Here is an 18,017-nt window from a genome sequence, read left to right as displayed (position 1 = left end):
GCTCTCCTCCTCATCCATGATTAGCCACTAGCTTAGCTTCCCAGTTCCTGATGCTAGCACAGATGAGTCTGGACTTTCTGTTCACAGCACCAGAAAAGAGGGGAAAATGTAGGAAATCATCTAAAATAAAGAGGAAAATGGACTAAAATGAAAAGGGGATGAGAGGGGTTAGTAAAGGAGAGCTAACATACCCATGTCTGCAGCGTCCATCCCGTAGCTAACTCCCACAACCGTCTCCCCATCATCGGATGCTGCGGCCCCGGATAGTGGGCTCCTCTCCCTGGCCTCCGACAGCCCGACCGCTCCCTCGGCTGCTGCTTCCATTCAGCCTCCCGGAGGAAAGACAAACACACGTCCTCCCGAAAGAAAGACCCACAGAGCGACGGTGAAATCCCGGCGGTGTGCGGGGGAACGCGTCGCTGGATGTGTCACGATAATCAGGAGTAATGTGAGACAGGAGCCCTCATCAGTGCGGGGTTCCCTCACGACAGCGGCGCGGAGTGAGCTGCTGCTGGCTTCGCTGCACTTGCTGCTGCCCGCTGAGGAGAGGATAGAAAAGCCAGCTCTGGCTCCATCTGCAGGCATGTTGAAGAACTGCAGCCTGTTGTGCAGTAGTCGCTGTAGTGTTTAGTTTTTTATTGTGTCCCTAAGATATCAATGCATCTTTAATTTGATTAGAGTAAAAACAGATTCAGGTAAAACTCTTTAAATGAAATGCAATAATTCAATTAAATATTTCAAACATACCGACATTTAATGTCATTTGGATAAAATAATCACTATCCCACAGTAACACTGGAGTCCACAGACATTTTAGGGGGCAGGTGCTCAGGTTGGAACAGGGCACCTTATATGTTGCATGGAGCCCCAACAGCCAAACACTACCTGATGCTGACATTTAACAATCTCCCGCCTCCATAGGTACTATTTACGGAAGAGGATTAGGGCCCCTAAAAAAAAAAAGGTTAACTGATTTTTAAATTTTATTTCAGTTTAGTATGGGGCAAAAAGTCAGAATTCTGACTTTTTTCTCAGAATTCTGACTTTAATCTCAGAAGCCTGACTTTAATCTCATAATTCTGCCTTTTCTCTCAGAATTCTGACAGCTAACAAACACGTTGGCATCAAGCCATAGCCATGTCTGTTTTAGAGACTAGCTCTCTTGTTTTAATGACCTTCTGCTCCTCCATTAAAGAGGCGACCCCTCAGGCACGTAAAAAGTTGCCTAATTCCGTCATTTTCCACCAATGTGTCACTGGTCACCTCAAACAACTCACATCTTTGTCAGTGAAGCTGAGTGCTCCACATCTCTTCCCTCATGGTGCCCATCTACATTAAGATCCAAAATTCTGAGAAAAAAGTCAGAATTCTCAGAAAAAAGTCACAATTCTGCCTTTTTTCCCATACTAAATTGAAATAAAATTTTAAAATCAGTAAACTTTTTTTTTTTCCCCCCAGTGGCCCTAATCCTCTTTCGTAATGTCAAATTGGTCCCAGTTAAATGAATAACTATTTTAAATCCACCAATATAAAGCCCAGGATTCCATAATATCTTTAAGTTTATTGGGCAGATATGACAAATGAACTAAGATTTACATTTAGAANAGATATGACAAATGAACTAAGATTTACATTTAGAAAATTAAAAAAGAGTTTTTTTTTTATTTGATTTCGAGTGCATAATATGTAATCATGTTCCACTGACAGATCATTTTATTTCTGTGTTCAGATTAGGGAAAATTTAGTAATTTTCAGAAAACTTTACATATATTCAGGTTGTTTTTTTGCAGTCCAAGATCTTTGTCAATAAACACAGAAATTGGAAATGCAGCTCAGTCTACATACCTCGCTTTTACTGAATAAAACTCTTTAAGTTATTGAACTGTGATCATTTGACCTCATGTTTGGACATATTTTTTGTCAGGGATGGATTGAGGTTTTGAGGACCTTATTGCAGAGGTGAGTCTTGTAGTTGTAATATTCAGGGAGGAAACCAAAAATCAAACATAAAAGTACAGGAGAGAAAACAGAACCATGGATACATCAGGGAAAACATGCATGAGGAGCCAGGAAAAGACAAGGAACCAGCACTGAGGAACGGCACAGGGAGAGTATATATGGGAGACTGAACAAAGACAGGGCTAATGAGCTGATTGGGAACAGGTGTGAACAGAGGATTCTGGAAATGAGCTAGGAAAAATGAGACCAACACAAGATGGCAACAGAGGGCAATCAAGAAATACCTAAGAACTCAGATATATCCAGAAAACATGACAACATGGGAATAACACTAGAAAACAAAGAAAAACATGGATATACCTGAAAACTTAAAAGAAAACTTCACAGAACAAAGATCGTGACATTTTTTGTTATTTAATGAAATGTTTAACAAACAAAAGTTAACTTGTGTGCTGAAGTTGTCATAAAAAAGTCAAATAGATGTCATCAGGGAGTCCCATAATTATGCCATTAAAGAGGCCATTAAAGACGTTATGCTATGAAGTAATTGGTTGGTGAAGGAGGTAAATGCGCTTGTTTAGCTAGCTGGACAATTAGCTGCCCCTTCACCAGGCGCAGGCGAGGCTTTAGTGAGGTGGTGCTATATGTCCCTTGGAGCAAAATGAAAAGAATCTAGAGTCTGTGTTTAATAGGCTTTTAAATTCATAAGTTGCATTTTGGGCCAAAGAATAAAAAAAGTAAAAAGCAAAAAATAATTTCAGGAGGGCACTTTTTTTGTCCAAGGATGAAAAAGGCTGGTGCTCTAGCACCACCTAGTGTCTATGAATGTCCCTACACAGTACTCTATATTTGGAATCACATCATAAAAGACAAGCAAGAGCTCCTCCACAGCAATGGGAGATAGTAACACCATAACAGAGGATCGTTGCTGGATACAGCAAGATTTTCTGTAACTGTCACAGAATTTGTCAATTATATGGTGTACAATTAGTGACATGCTGTCAATTCAATTTAAAGGCCTTGCACAAAAATGTTCATAACATACAGAAACAAATATGTGGCAAAAAGCTTCCCAGACAGAATTTATATGCTGTTCTTACAGAAGCTACTAAACAAATGCTGAGTCTGATGTCAGTGGAGGTTAGAGAGCAAACTCACCAGTGAGGCCAGGATGGGGTCAGTGTTTTTTAAAGGAGCCACAGCAAATAAGGATTAAATATAAAAACAGGGTAATCTGATGTGTGTAAGGGAGCAGCAGAAGCAAAGAGCCATTTGCAGTTCTAAAGTGAAAGAAGTTGAATTTCTGCATCAGTTAGTTAAATTCAAAGTTTCTTTTGTTTCAGGTAAAAACAGGTATAATTACAAATTACCTAAAATTAAAACCATTACTGAGGGAAAAAAAAGCAACAGAAATAATAAAGAACTACTTAAAGTCAAAAGGTGAAGGTTTTGCATGACCACATGATGTCCCTCTCATTGGCTGACCATTTGATGATGGCCGCCAGTGATGGAACGCCTGTTACAAAAACAAACTTCTACTGAATATTTAAAGTAAAACAAAAAAACTGTTCTGTGCCAGTGCAAATCAACATAACTTTATTTATTCATGTTTTCAGAACAGGGTCTAGAACCACCAATGCCGGTGTTTAATCATTGATATATTTATTTCTTGTTCTAAATAAACTGAACGTGACATAAGGGTAGGTCCACTGATCATGTGATTAATAGCAGAGGGAAGGGTGGCCAGGCAGGGGCCACTGTGCACTGAGGGGGGGTCCAAATTGGATAGGTGTAAGAATCAGCTCATTGCCAATCTACACTTTAACAACAGGCTAATTAAAAACCAAAAGAAATATTTTCCCAAAAAAAGCACTGGGCTGCCATCTAGCTCCACTCCTGAGAGGGAGGTACATCAAATACGTCCAATCAGAGGCAGTGAGGGAATAGTTCCACTTTATGCTTTTTGTTTTTAATAAATACAAACAATTAGTAAAAAGGACCAATCAGTTTCTACACATTGGTGCCGCTCTTGCAGCATCACCCCCTGTAGTTCCCACCCTTAAGCAGCTATTTATACTGCTTATGTGAAAGCCAACTCCAGAAAATTATTTGTATTATTTGGTATCTTTCCCTTGCAATCTCTGGTCAGTTGTGCAAAAAGCAGCGCTAACTGAAAAAAACTGTCAGGAGACACAACAGCATTTGGATCTCAGTGAATTTTATTTGGGAAACAAAAGCAAAATTTTATGTGGGATATTGATTCTTGATGTGCTCAGGAAACTTTCTCCTTCTCTCCAACGAACCAGATCATAATCAGCTGTGGGGTCCCCTCAGAAGGTTTGCACGCCGTTTTCATCAGGTCTGTCCTGTCCGCCATGCGGGTTTTGGAACAGGCCGTCACTGGTCTGAGGTGGACCTTTACCGTATGAACCAGCGTTTGGAGATGCAGAGGAAAGAAAGGAAGCGACAGAATATGTGGAGCATTCGTTGTTAGGGAAGGACTGGGGGCAGTTAAAGGTATTTGGGAAGATCCTTCTCCACCACCTGGAAACAAAGACAGAGTGAAAGGTGATCTGCATGAATAATCAGCCTGAATGGTAGAGGTGTAACAACACATCAATGACTGATAAATTAATTAGATTATTAACATACTAATTAATGCAACACATACGCCTTTATTTTGAAATTCACAAGCCACCACACGTAAATCAGGTTATTTATTGTCATTGTTTTTTCATAAGTAAATAAATGCTACCTTTGATTTAAATGGCTGATGCCTGTAAGAGTCAAATTATATTTCAGCTGTTTTACTTTAGTTGATATCAATATAAATACATTTGCTAGAAGACAGAGGATATGGCCTCATATTGACCACAGACCAGAGTACTGAATGGAAATCCTACCATGACTGACATCATCATCCACATAAATTAATATATCATTGTGTCATGATAAAGGTGGAGATTTTATATTCTGCACACTGACTCCCACTTAACGAGTGACACAAACTGATCATCTTTCTGTTGTTTTTCCCTACAGAGCCGTAAATAAAAGCGTATCAATCGGTCTGTTACGGCTCAGAGAGGAAAGGTTTTTATACGTACACTCGGATCATCCAGGGGTCCATATCTTTTCATCACCTGCCCCTCTCTGTTGATCAAAAACTAGATAGAAAACAAAAAAAACAAAACCCAAATGAACTAAAGCTTCTCCAGTTAATGTTAGAGTTTTTTTATTGATCCTTTAATAAAACAAGAAAGGTCTAAATGCGTAGATGCATTTACCTTGGTGAAATTCCACTTTATGCTACTGCAGGAGTGAAAGAAAAAAAGTGTGTTAGAAAAAAGTAGTTAGTGTAAGTCAATGGGCTCCAGGCCTTATAGCTCAAAATATGAGTTTAGTATTTATATAAACGTACTTTCCAAAGGTTCCCTTCCCATTGGGCTGCTCCTTCATCCACTTCCACAGCGGGTGAGCATTCTCGCCGTTCACCTCGATCTTACTGAACATGTCAAACTGGGCATCATAGGACTCAGCAAAACGCTTGATCTGAGTCTCATTGCCCGGCTCCTGATGACAGAAACAAGAAGGTCAAACTACAGAGGCACCACAGAAAGGACTTATGGTCTTTCACAACTAGAAATAGTTAACCAACTGTGAAGTACGGTGGTGGTGGAGTCATGCTGAAGGTCTGTTTCACAGCAAAGTGAAAGGCTCATCATTACATTGTTTAACTTCAAATCAACAGCTAGATGGTAAAAGCTTTAAAACGACGGTGCGATGCAGCTATCGTTGTGATATTGATGCCAAACGCATCTAAACTGCTTTGGGATGGCTAACATGCTAACTTCAAGCTTCTAGTAACCCTGTAGGGCCAGGGCCCCTCTGTAGATCAGGTCCTGGCCCCTGTTATGGCCCCTTTACTAACAACATACACTGCAAACAAAACTGAAATCCAAGTCAGTTTTTCTTGAATTAACTGTATTTTCCTATGATATGTGCAAAAAGATAAAACAATTAGCCAATGAAATAAGATGATTTACATTTAAAATAAGATCAAAACAACACATTAAGAACATTTTCACCTCTTTAGATCAGTGTTTGATCGGTGTAATACTAATTAAATTTCTTCTGATGAAAAAAAGCTCACAGATGAAATTATAACCAATTCGTCACTTAGACCTATTTAATATTTTACTGTAACAATTTAATTAAGAAATAATTTAAAAATTAGTCAGCATTGGGCTTCGGCTGTATTAATATTGGATCACAGTTTTCATCTGTTAGATCAGGGGTCTGTAACCTCGGATTTGTGTCTCACCTAAAATACTAAACAATGTCCTCTTACCTTGTTTGTTTTATTTCTTTGTTAGGTTTGTTAACGTTTTTTTATCTGCCGCCATGAAAAAATATTCATCTAGAACCTCCACTGAAAAAATTCTGATAAAAAGGAAGGCTGGACTTCGAAATCTAGAAATAAGTAAAAATGTTTTAAATTAAGACAATTTACCCTTAATTTGAGTAGGTATATAAAATTATCTGCCAATGGAATTAGTATATTTACTCTTAAAATAAGATAATTAGATAATATGTACTTGAAATAAGACAATGCAATTTGCTTTTCTTATTTTAAATGCATATTATCTTGTTCCATTGGCAAAGTGTCTCACTTACCTCCTCAGTTTAGGAAAAAATGCACTTATTTCAAGATAAAATGTATAATTAGATTTCTATTTTTTGCAGTTTGAGTATCCAAAATGATGCCACATGCTTGATTATGAGCAAAAAGCATGAAGTATTTATATACATTGCACTCAAAAGTAAGACTTTTTTTTTGTTTAAATGTAAATCATCTTACTTAATTGGAAAATTGTATAAAAACACACATTTCAAAAAATACTGACTTACTTATACTATATACATATTTTTTGTCTGCCGCATACAGTCTAGTCATACAGCAAAAAAACATGACTTTCTCTTCTTGAGCGGATTCTGGACAAACGTTTCAAATCAACTTCTCTATATATCTCTAAACTACATTGAGCTTTAAAAAGCAGGCAGGTTGTTGATTATCCTGCTGCCTGACAGCGAATGCTCCAAATGCAACAAAAAGATGTAACTGATAACAGGCAGCACTGTCCCAAACAAGAAAACGTATATTTCCAGGCATGTCAAAAGTATTAATGTTTATTACTCAAGTAGAAGTATAAATCCTACTTTTTTTACAACACTTTTGTAGAAGTGAAGAAGAAGAAATTAAGTTTTTAACTCAAGTAAAACTGTAAAAGTACCATTTTTAAAACTACTTAAAGGATAAAAGTAAAAGTAATGCAAGAAAAAAGTTAGGACGGATACTTTAAACCTCATACTTATACTGGTTACTGCACAACACTGTTAAAGGATCACCGTCTATAATTCTGGATGATAACCAGAGATGGCAAAAGTACTCACTCTCCGTACTTGAGTAAAAGTACAGATACTTGTGTTAAAAAATACTCTGGTAAAAGTGGAAGTACTGATTAAACTTCTTTACTCAAGTAAAAGTAACAAAGTACAGGCTTGTAAATTTACTTAAAGTATAAAAGTAAAAGTAGAAACCACTTTTTTCATGCCGTTGCCTACATTTTAAATGGATGTCTGCCAATAGGACTAGATCTCCGTTGTGTTCATTTTCAATCATCTCGTCGTCCATACTACTATGCTAACGCCACCGCCACCAAGCTGCAATGATTCGCCGCCAATAAATACCGCCAAATCTGTCGATTCATCTTGTAGTGGTGCGTCAAATGCAACGTAGATTCCCATCCAATTAGATTGAATTTGGTATTGATGACATGAAAAATAATAACGGTAACTCCATTGAAATGATTCAAAACTAGTAAGTAACTAGTAAGTAACGAGCCAATTTTTTAAAATGTAAGGAGTAGAAAGTACAGATATTTGTGTAAAAATGTAAGGAGTAGAAGTAAAAAGTCGCCATAAAAATAAGTAGTAAAGTAAAGTAAAAATATCAGAAAAATCTACTTGAGTACAGTAACGAAGTATTTGTACTTCGTTACTTCCCATCTCTGATGATAACTTCCTTACACGTAATTTTCTTAGTTTTATAACTAATAGCAGACGTGTCAAATCTAACTTAGCATCATCTTGAAAAATTATTTATTTTTGTTATGTGGTGAAGAACAAGTTGGGGAAGCACTGAGTCCAACCACAAAGAAATTTTTTAATTTTTTAAATACCAATGGGCTGTAATGAAAAATGAGGTTAAATAAAACAAAAATAATGAGTCTATTACTAAACTATAAGGAGTAGAAAGTACAAATTTGTCTAAAAATATATTTACTCCAGTAAAGTATAGATAGACTAAATGTCTACTTACGTAAGGTAACTAAGTATTTGTACTTTGTTACTTGAAACCTCTGTGTACTTCTAAAACTATGTGATTTGATAAAGTACGATTTGAGCAAATATAAACGTACCTGATTCCCAAACTGGTTGGAGGGGAAGGCAAGGATGCGTAAACCTCTCTCAGCGTACTTAGCGTGCATCTTAGCAAACTGAGAGTAGTTTACAGGAGTTTTACCTCATTTAGAGGCAACGTTGGTGATGATGACAACATAACCCCTGAAAGGAATTAACACAAAAAAAAAACATTAAAATGACGGATGATCGCAGTAAAGTAAAAATAATCTCCATCAGACTGACCTGTACTTCTCAAGGGAGATCACGTTACCATCGATGTCAGTGACATTAAAGTCATAAATTGATGTAGCTCTCTGCCAATCCTCTGCAGGCGTCGACTGTTAGAGATAACAGAGGTTAGACTTTTAGAAGAGAAATATTAGCTCCTCTAGTAAAACATAGTTATATAAATATAATCCACCATATATTTAGCAATGAAACAAATCTGTTTATAAAATTAAAAACAAATAAGCACATGTATTAATAAAAAATCCAAATGAGATCCAGCCCTAATTTGACAGCGTCTCACCATCGCCTGCAGCAGGACAGAGAGCAGCACTGTGCACCCTATGAGGCGCATGGCTGCCTCTCACTTTGCTCCTCTGAAGACGGAGAAAACAATCACTCCTCTAAACCTCTTGCTCACAACTGAGAGAGCACCCACTGGGGTGCCTGCAGTCTATCAAGGGGGTGGGACCAAATTCACAGAAATGATAGGCTTGGCCCCCTTGGTTCTAAACAAATAAATCCAGATGAAAAAGCGCTTGTCCTGCAGTCCGGAGTTCAAAGCCTTTTGATAATCTTAGGAAAAAAACAAACCAAAGCTGCAGGAAGCCGGAGCAAAGTGCAACGGCCTGACCAAACACGTAAACTCATTGTGTAATGTGATTAAATTAATAATCCAGTTCAGTTTGGAACCAATCAAGTTTAGAACACAGATGCAGGTTGAAGTACATCTGAGTGAAAAGCTTAAAAACAAACAAATCCTGATCCTAGACAACAAGAAGGGTCTGTGTTTTTCTGGATGGTTTCTGAAAAGTGTTGTATAAGCTGATGGGGGGGGCTATTTCACACTGTGCTCTTTAGATTTAGACAGATAATAATATCCTGTTGTTTTTGTTATAGAAAAATTATAAAATTACCAAAAAAGAAAAATACAGTTATACAGAAGAGTGTAGTATAAAAGCAAACTTTATTAAAGGCTTACATGTTGGCCTTCTCATCTATTATCTCATTACAGCCAACTTTTCTGCTAAAAAAGAGCTTTTCTTGTAGATGCAACCAATCGCTTTACTTTGCTTTAACAAAGGCTATCCGTCTTCTGTCAAACACTTTGGCCGTACGCCAATATTGGTCTCGCTGACCTTCCTCCACATATTCTGGGTCCCCTGCTTTACTTATAGTGACCCTGCCTTTTTGTGGATTTCGTGCACCAGCTGACCCTCCCCTCTAAGATGAGGATCTCTGCAGCTCATCTAAAGCCTCTTCTTCTTCTTATGTGGTTATATGGCGGTTGGCAAACTTGTGAGAAGTGCATTACCGGCACCAACTGATATGGAGTAAAGCAAGGAAACAGGAAACAATTCACCCCAGAAACAAAACAAACAAACAAAAACTAACAAAAAAACCCTGTGTAACTTAACCCAACATAATAAATACTAAGTCACATTTGCCCTTATAATTTTTATTTATCTTTAAGTCATTGTCATTCTGCTACTGTAGTTTCTGATGGTCCTATTGGTTTTCCCATCATGCTTTCAGCCATTTCCCAGTTTAAATCTTTCACTTCCAGATATTTTTCTGCAGCCTTCACTATTATTTTGATTTTTTCTGGGTTTTTTTGTCGTCTGTGCAGTACAATTGATCACTTCGACCATGAATAGAACAAAATCTTTCTTTTTAAAAATTAGTGAGTCTTCTTCAATTTTGGGACATTTCTCCAGAGGAGAATTTGCCATGTGCTGAACTGTTGGTTTGGGTTTTTCTAACTGAGATGGGATCCTTTTTGCAGCTTCAGCGTAAGTAATTCCAAGCTCAAATTTCAATTTTTTTATGTCCTCAGACCTTTTGCTATGTTCTCCTGCACACCTTCCACATATCTGTTTTTCCCATCCAGAGCCTCATGGTTCATTTGCTGATTAAAACTCACTGGTTGGTAGCAAGGTTTAGATGATAGCCCCAAGTTAGGCTTCCTTTTTTTTATGAAGATCAGGGTTGTTCAAAGCTTGGGATAATGCCTCGATGTCTGGATTTTATGTATTAAAAAAGATATTTTACATCCAGATATGTGTGATCAGACATATATGTATAAATAAATGAATGGGTATAAATAGCCTAATTATTTTAATGAAGTCCTATGATTAAGTTATAGAACTTGAAAAGATGTATGCTGCTGTGTTTAAAGATGATATGCTTATCAGCTGATGGCAGCTACAGACAGTTGATGACGTAGAGAAACTGAGTGTCCTGATCTATTATCCTGCTACTGTGGATATTTGTCCAGGTCAGTGCAAACTGATCAGAGTGGCGCAGCTGGAGGGACATCACAGGCTAGAAACGGTGCAGGGGCCAAAGCAATGCCAGGGGGCGTTAATCAAAGCACAATAACACGAGAGCGACACTGGAAACAAATCTGCTGTTACAGCTGGCAGGTTGTTCACTGTTACAAAACGTGAGGAAATCTCAGGAGCGCACAAAATACAGACCAAGGATCAGAGTTTTACATTACCGTGGAGGATAAAACAAAGTAGAGTATCAGCGCCAGTAGAGACCCGCTGCTCACTAAAGTTCCTACTGTCAAAATAACATATAAGGGCCTCATTTTAGGCGCTTTTATATAGATGTGGGTCCATGTCCGCCGCAGCTGCCAGGCTCCGCCCTGCAGAGTCATGTTGTGAAACGACCGCAAGGGGGCGGAGCTACAGTTTACTAATCCACATAAACTAGAGAAAGAATCTGAAGTCAGGTACACTGGATAAAAACAATATAAAAAACAGAAACATGCAAAAAAGGATAAGAGAGTTCACTTTAAAAGCAAATCCAAGGCTGTAAAAAAAAAAATAATAAAAAAATAAAAAAATATAGTGCATTATCAAAGCACAATAAAAGCAGTATAGATAAAAGCAGAATACTTTGAAAACAATTATTAAAATGATTGATTTACAGTACTAAGCCAAATTCAATCTAATAAAATTGTTTGGTGTATTTTAGAGCTGAAATACGACTGTATATATACGACTGTAGATTTTTTGATTTACAGTTAATTTATTTCTCTGTGATTCTTTTTAAATAAAATAAATATTAACGTATTTACGTAAACATAAACTTTAACGTTTCCTTAGTAAAAAAACTTAAGAGATATAGCTTCCTGTTGGGGATTTAAACATGAGCTTGCCACTCACAGTATGGTGGCTTTATTAACCTATTATTCCGCTGCTGCCTTGTGACGCCATCAGCCTGCGCTGGTGAAGGAAAGCGTGCGTCGCGCTGTCGAAAAGAAGGAGCAACATTGATATATCTATTAAAAAACTGAAAAGTTTGTGTTTATTTTGCTATATTTGGTTATTTGAGACAACATGGATGATGAGGAGGAAACTTACAGGCTGTGGAAGATCCGTAAAACCATCATGCAGGTTCGTTAGATCTGAAAGTTATCTTCCTTAGCATGTTAGCTTGTTTCTATGCAGAGCTCCACTCCGTGGTTTGGAAACCATAACATTTGACTGAGTTAGATGCGTCTATTTTTATATTTTGAATCATTTTAGTTTATTAGAGTAGCAGCCTAACGATGAAACACACCGTCAATAAAAAGTTTTCTACAAAAACTGTATATTTAATTTCAATATGAGACAAACATTGTTCCTGCAATGTGCCAGCACTGTTATTATTTTCATAGCCATTATAAGTCAGAGATAAAACCAAAGTCTAGTTGTTAGACTGGAGCAGCCCAATTATTAATGTTATTAATCCAGTTATTAATGATTCCCTCCACAGCTGTGCCATGATCGAGGCTATCTGGTGACACAAGACGAGTTGGATCAGACCCTGGATGAGTTCAAGAGTCAGTTTGGAGACAAACCCAGCGAAGGCCGTCCCAGACGCACTGACCTTACTGTCCTAGTGGCACATAATGATGATCCCACAGACCAGATGTTTGTTTTCTTTCCTGGTGAGACTTTCCTCTAGGATTCAGTCTTTAAATAGCTGTGTTTAAAGGTTATTTTTATTCTTTTTCTCTTAATCTGAGTCTGTTTTTTCTAAATGATCATGCTTGATGCTAGAACTAGTAGAAGAATTTTTTGGATGATTTTTGGTTCCTAGCGGCAGCATTAAGACAATTTATTTCCCCTCACTAGAGATAAATATACTGTAACCCTTTAGGTAAAATTATTTCAGAATAAGATAATAATTTGCAGAAGGATAAAGATATATTGCTTATATATTAGAATCACATTAAAACAACAAAGTATTAGGGCCAGGCTAGAGATTATGATTATTATTGTTATTTATAATACGAGAATAAAATCATAACATTATAAAAAATAATGTTATAACATTATAAAATTCCTAGTTTGTGAACTCCTTCACTAACAATGGAAATAAACCTGATTCTGATTAAAGTTGTTATGTAACAATAAAGTGTCAACATTAGGAGAATAAATATTACACAAATAAAATTGTAGCATTACAAGAATAAAGTCGTAAATCTACAAGAATAAATTCATAAAATTAAGAGAATTAAGTCATATTTTATGTAAACTCCTGCAAGAAGCACTTTCTTCCGTAAAATGAGGAATGTTGAGCATCTTGTGAAGTTATATTTTGGCATCAGTTTGAAAAATAAGGAAATATGAAGTTTTTAGCGCAGCAGTATAAAATATTTTCAGTATCAGAAGTTTGAAATGATTGTGCAAATGAAGCTTCTTTCTGAAACGTGTTGAGTTATGACTTCATTCTCATTATTTTCAGCTTTATTCTCGTGATTTTATGACTTGAATTTCGTAATATTACAATTTTGTTCTTGTAAAAGGACTTTATTCTGATTATGTTGCGACTTTACTCTCGTAATATTACGACTTTATTCTCATAATTTTATGACTTTATTCTTGTATTTAAAAGTAAACATAAATCTCTAACCTGGCCCTAATATTTCATTAGACATTAAACATTTTTTTTTATATCAATTGTATTGAGAATGAAAACGTTGCATTCAAGTCCTATAATTAACTTTTAAGGTTTTTTTTTAATTGTACAATACTTATTTCTTTCTTTCCAATCTAATAATTGCTTAAGGAATAAAAACTCTGTTTTTTAGTTCATGAACACTTTATCAGCATGTGTTTAGTGAATAAATAAAAATGGATCAAAGTTAGGTGTATATATATTCTTTGATCCATAAATGAGGATTTTTCTAATATTAATTTTGGTATAAATTTTTGGTCAAACAAGCTGAACCAATGTTTTCATTCTTCAGGGGTTCCCAAACAGCATTAGCTATTTGTTGGGGAATCCATTTGCAATCTAAAAGACGATGCTACGAAATATGGAAAGAAACTTTTATTCCCATTCTTGTTGCTTAGCATAGATGTATTTACAAACATATTTTAATTTAGTATCTTTCGATAAATGATTAATGATGGTAACAACAGAACAAAACCAGCTAAACCACTGAAACATGTTTGTGCAGTGCTTTATGTTTTCCATGTCACTATCCTCAATCGGACTGGTGTTTTGCTTTGATTACTGTAGATTTAAAAAGTCCAACTCACACATGTATATTACTACAAAAGGGAAAAGTGAGCCAAGGTGGGAGACACACTGAGATGGGGGACCCCCAAAGTTTAATTTTAAGTCCCCAATGGTGTTTCATGTTAAAATTATATATTATTACAGGTTATAGTTTAGTAATGATTAAAAATGTATTCTATGTTCATGAAAAAATGTTTTGGCATTTTTTTTTTCTTAATTTTCTGAGCCTCCTTCATTTGCCCCGTCAGACAAATGAACAGCAATTAGATTCAAGAGGAAAACTACAAACCGGTATCTTCCAGATAAAACTTGCTTAAAGCGTTTTTTTTTTTTCTTTTTTTTTTTTTTACAATGTCCTGTCTGGCAATGTGGCAATAAGAATAAGTGTCTTGATGCCAAAAAGAGCCCAACAGATTTTACTTTCACAAGTGGAGCAGTACAGCAATTGCCATATTGCTCCACTTGTTTCATGCATATAAATTGCTTTATTATAATTATGCAGGGAGTTTTACAGTTCATATGGACACTGCAATGTAAATAGAGCAGAAAAACAGAAGAAGAAAAAGAAGAAAAAAAGAGAAAAGATGAAAGAAAGAAGAGATAGAAAGGAGACAATGACAAAACATTTACAGTCTGCTTCATCACCTGTAACGAGATGCAAAAAGAACAGCACAACCGAGAGACATGGTACGAGATATACCATGAAGCAACACCTTGAAACTATCGCTGAAGTAATATTATTTAGTTTGACATGTACTCTGTTACCTTAAAGTGTATTTTTAAAAAATAGACAAAAAAACCCAACTCAATAAATTGAAGTAAAGTTCTATCCTTTAAGGATGTGTAGAGTCATATGTTGTCTTCAACAGATCGGGAAAAAAAAATCTTAACAAGCCCGATGCATGAGATGAGATATTAGGTCCTTTAGTCGACTAAGTTACTGTTTGCAAGTTTTTTCTAACAGATGTGTGAAAAAACACCCTTAGGTTATGTGTCTAAAGGACCAGTCTGTTATGCTTAAAATAGTGTCCTCTTTTACTGAGAGATCAAACACCTTTTTGATTTAAATAATCATAGGTTTACCATAGATAGGCTGTATTCTACAGAAAATACTTGGCTTTAAAAAAGCCCTAAAATGAGGAAAAATGTAAAAGGTCTATGAGAAAGATTATGTACCTTCATTAGAAATAAGTCACAGAGCGGTATTATTGCTTTATTTGAGTCAAGTTTGTTTGATCTGATGGGTGGAAATAAAAGTGAATGAAGTCATCATTGGTGAACTGTAAAGTGCCTTGAGATGAGATGTTTAATGAATTGGTGCTATAGAATTAAACTGAACGGAATTGAATTGTCCTCCCCTCCAGAGGAACCAAAGGTGGGGATTAAAACGATCAAAATGTACTGCCAGAGGATGCAGGAAGAGAACATCACTAGAGCCATTATTGTTGTTCAAATGGGCATGACGCCGTCAGCCAAGCAGGTAAACGCATTTACATTATTTGGATCCGCTTTGCATGTTGAAAAAATGTTTGGAAACGTAACAGTCCTGGAAGTTATCTAAACATTGCAATTGAAACGTGTTACAGTCTCTGGTGGACATGGCACCCAAGTACATACTGGAGCAGTTTCTGCAGCAGGAGCTGCTTATAAACATCACTGAACACGAGGTGAACACCAATCAGTTTGTTTTACCATGCACCAAATAATGATCCACTGTTTCAGTTCTGCATCTACTTGATTTTCAGCTTGTTCCTGAACACATCGTCATGACAAAAGAGGAAGTGACCGAACTTCTGGCAAGATAGTATCCTTTTTGTTTCTGCAGCAAAGCTCAGAGATGTTTCTTGTATCAAGCTTCTTTTACGACCATGCTTTTTTTTTCTTAACATGTTTACTTCAGTAAATTAAAGGAGAGCCAGTTACCAAGGATACAGGCTGGAGACCCTGTGGCTCGCTACTTTGGACTAAAGAGAGGACAGGTAAATCGGACTGATAATTCATTGGCCTGATGTAATAAATACGAGCCTGAGAGAAATATTGACATTTTAAACGGGTCAAACGTCTTTAGCCTCTCAAAACCCAGCTGCTCGCCGGCTACCCGTTTTACTAATAACTGGGAATGCATGAAAATTCCACTGGTAAAATGTTTACCAATATAGCTGTTAGACATCATTGGAAAGCTTAAATTCCCCACAATTCAACCACCTAGTTCATTTTATGGACATAACGAACACCAAAGCATAATTAACAGATATAGCAGCATGACAAAATATACCAAAACAAAGAACAACAACAAGCAGGCATGTCTTTATTACTGCTGTTCAAAAAAGACTGATTTTCGAGCATAAAAAAACAACTTTGAGTCATGTTTGAACTGATGCAGATTGGGTGTTTTATTCACCCATACATCTTCATCTACATATTCAGAAAGTAGAAGGTGTTAGATTTCAAATAACGTATCACACGTTTAATTTGGGCTTACAGTTCATCAGTTATTTGCTTTTCCATTTGGGTATGCAAAATAGGCGATTTTGGATTTCCCAAAAAGAAAAATTTGTTTTTATAGATGCAGCTCAGATTAAAACAAAAAAACCCCACAGATGCGCATCATTGCTGCACTTTAAAGGGAACCCTTTGTCCAAACTAACTCTGCCAGTTCCTTTTACTGCTGTCTAATTTGAATACTTGGATCTCTCACCATCACTGCTGTAAGGCTGTAAAAACCATTTCAGATGTTTTTTTTCTTTCCAGGTTGTTAAAATCATCAGACCCAGTGAAACAGCAGGAAGGTACATCACCTACAGGCTGGTCCAGTGACGGAAAGGTACGTTAGCTTTTAAATAGTGTTGCACCGATGCCATTTTTTTGGCCCTGATACCTAGCTGTGCAGTATCCGCCCATACCGATACCATCTGTTTGAAATTGATGTGTATATGAAGAACTGCATTCTACCTGGATGTAAAATAATTGCCATCATGGCAATGTTTGATCAGGTTTGAGGTATTGAAACTGCCTGGTTTCACTCCACCTCTCTTTCATGCAAATCGTGCATTTAGCCAACGTACTCGCCGGCGTTTCTGTGACTAAATACTTCCTCACCACAGACATTTTCTAATCCTGGTTGGTTTTCCCACCGCATGAAAAAGCTGCCCAGTCATTGGTTAAGAGCAGCTATTGGCCCGCTCTCATTGGTCTGGAGCTCATAGCGAAAGTTAACACTGAGTGTCGGGAGAGAGAAGGCTCTTCGTTCAAGTGAAATACAAACATCAGAATGGTGTCGTTGCCCTATTAGTTGGTTCTCGCCGATGCCAATATTTTAGTGCTGGATCGGGGTCCCGCCTGATACTGGAATCGGTGCAACACTACTTTTAAATAAACTTGTACTTATATATATATATTCTTCTAATTTGTCTAAAACTCTTGCAGAATCTAAATGGATTTTTTTCTGTCTTCTGTCCTAGATCACCTGACTCGACTTTCAGAGACCATGAAGTCCATTTTTTACTTGTGTGGAAAATCTTTGCTTTTTAACTTCAAGATTCCATTATTTACTGTTTTTCTTTTTGTAAAATAAAGTCAAAATTTAACCTGATCTACTTTATTTTATTTAAAAAGCTGCCTAAAGCACAATTCATTCAGCTGTGAAGGATGTAAGAGCTTACCTTCTTTTTCCTTTTGAAGGGCATGCTGCTGCTGCGGCTGCATGAAGCTTCTAATGCTCTATTTTTTACGTTGCGTTTTGCATGCTAGTACTTCCTCCTCTACGCTCATCACCATAGCAACATCATAGTGGCAGAAATCTACACTCTTCCTGCTCTGCATCGGCTCTTTATTCCACTTTTGGACAA

The 18,017-nt window shown here is 36.8% G+C and overlaps 2 protein-coding genes across 3 annotated transcripts; one reads left to right on the top strand and one right to left on the bottom strand.

Moving 5' to 3' along the window:
• Positions 1 to 4,166: 4,166 nt before the first annotated feature.
• Positions 4,167 to 11,289, bottom strand: gpx4 (glutathione peroxidase 4). Of its 2 annotated transcripts, none has more exons than XM_015391317.1 (7): positions 11,150 to 11,289; positions 8,665 to 8,759; positions 8,439 to 8,583; positions 5,378 to 5,529; positions 5,244 to 5,268; positions 5,064 to 5,123; positions 4,167 to 4,503 (listed from the first exon to the last, which is right to left on the bottom strand). In XM_015391317.1, exons 1-7 carry the CDS (start codon positions 11,240 to 11,242, stop codon positions 4,471 to 4,473), a joined length of 603 nt encoding a protein of 200 aa, XP_015246803.1. In that variant the 5' UTR covers positions 11,243 to 11,289; the 3' UTR covers positions 4,167 to 4,470. The 2 variants fall into 2 exon arrangements, with proteins under 2 accessions (XP_015246803.1, XP_015246805.1); XM_015391319.1 differs by lacking the exon at positions 11,150 to 11,289 and adding an exon at positions 8,951 to 9,090.
• Positions 11,290 to 11,877: 588 nt separating this feature from the next.
• Positions 11,878 to 17,761, top strand: polr2e (polymerase (RNA) II (DNA directed) polypeptide E, 25kDa). Its single transcript, XM_015391320.1, has 8 exons — positions 11,878 to 12,053; positions 12,415 to 12,589; positions 15,534 to 15,649; positions 15,756 to 15,836; positions 15,915 to 15,973; positions 16,070 to 16,148; positions 16,921 to 16,993; positions 17,631 to 17,761. The coding sequence occupies exons 1-7, from the start codon at positions 11,997 to 11,999 to the stop codon at positions 16,984 to 16,986; spliced, it is 633 nt and encodes a 210-aa protein (XP_015246806.1). The 5' UTR covers positions 11,878 to 11,996; the 3' UTR covers positions 16,987 to 16,993; positions 17,631 to 17,761.
• The last annotated feature ends 256 nt before the right edge of the window (positions 17,762 to 18,017 follow it).

The sequence above is a fragment of the Cyprinodon variegatus genome, unplaced genomic scaffold (assembly GCF_000732505.1).
Source record: "Cyprinodon variegatus isolate N-32 unplaced genomic scaffold, C_variegatus-1.0 Scaffold535, whole genome shotgun sequence".
Taxonomy (NCBI): domain Eukaryota; kingdom Metazoa; phylum Chordata; class Actinopteri; order Cyprinodontiformes; family Cyprinodontidae; genus Cyprinodon; species Cyprinodon variegatus.
The sequence above is the reverse complement of the archived record's forward strand: the minus strand, read 5'-3'. Positions and strand labels throughout refer to the sequence as shown.

Bases quoted from the DNA above. Each gene is read 5' to 3' on its own strand.
- polr2e (XM_015391320.1), top strand. From the start codon at position 11,997: ATGGATGATGAGGAGGAAACTTACAGGCTGTGGAAGATCCGTAAAACC. The intron at 12,054-12,414 runs GTTCGTTAGATC...TTCCCTCCACAG, and splicing joins TCCGTAAAACCATCATGCAG to CTGTGCCATGATCGAGGCTA. The intron at 16,149-16,920 runs GTAAATCGGACT...TTTTCTTTCCAG, and splicing joins TTGGACTAAAGAGAGGACAG to GTTGTTAAAATCATCAGACC.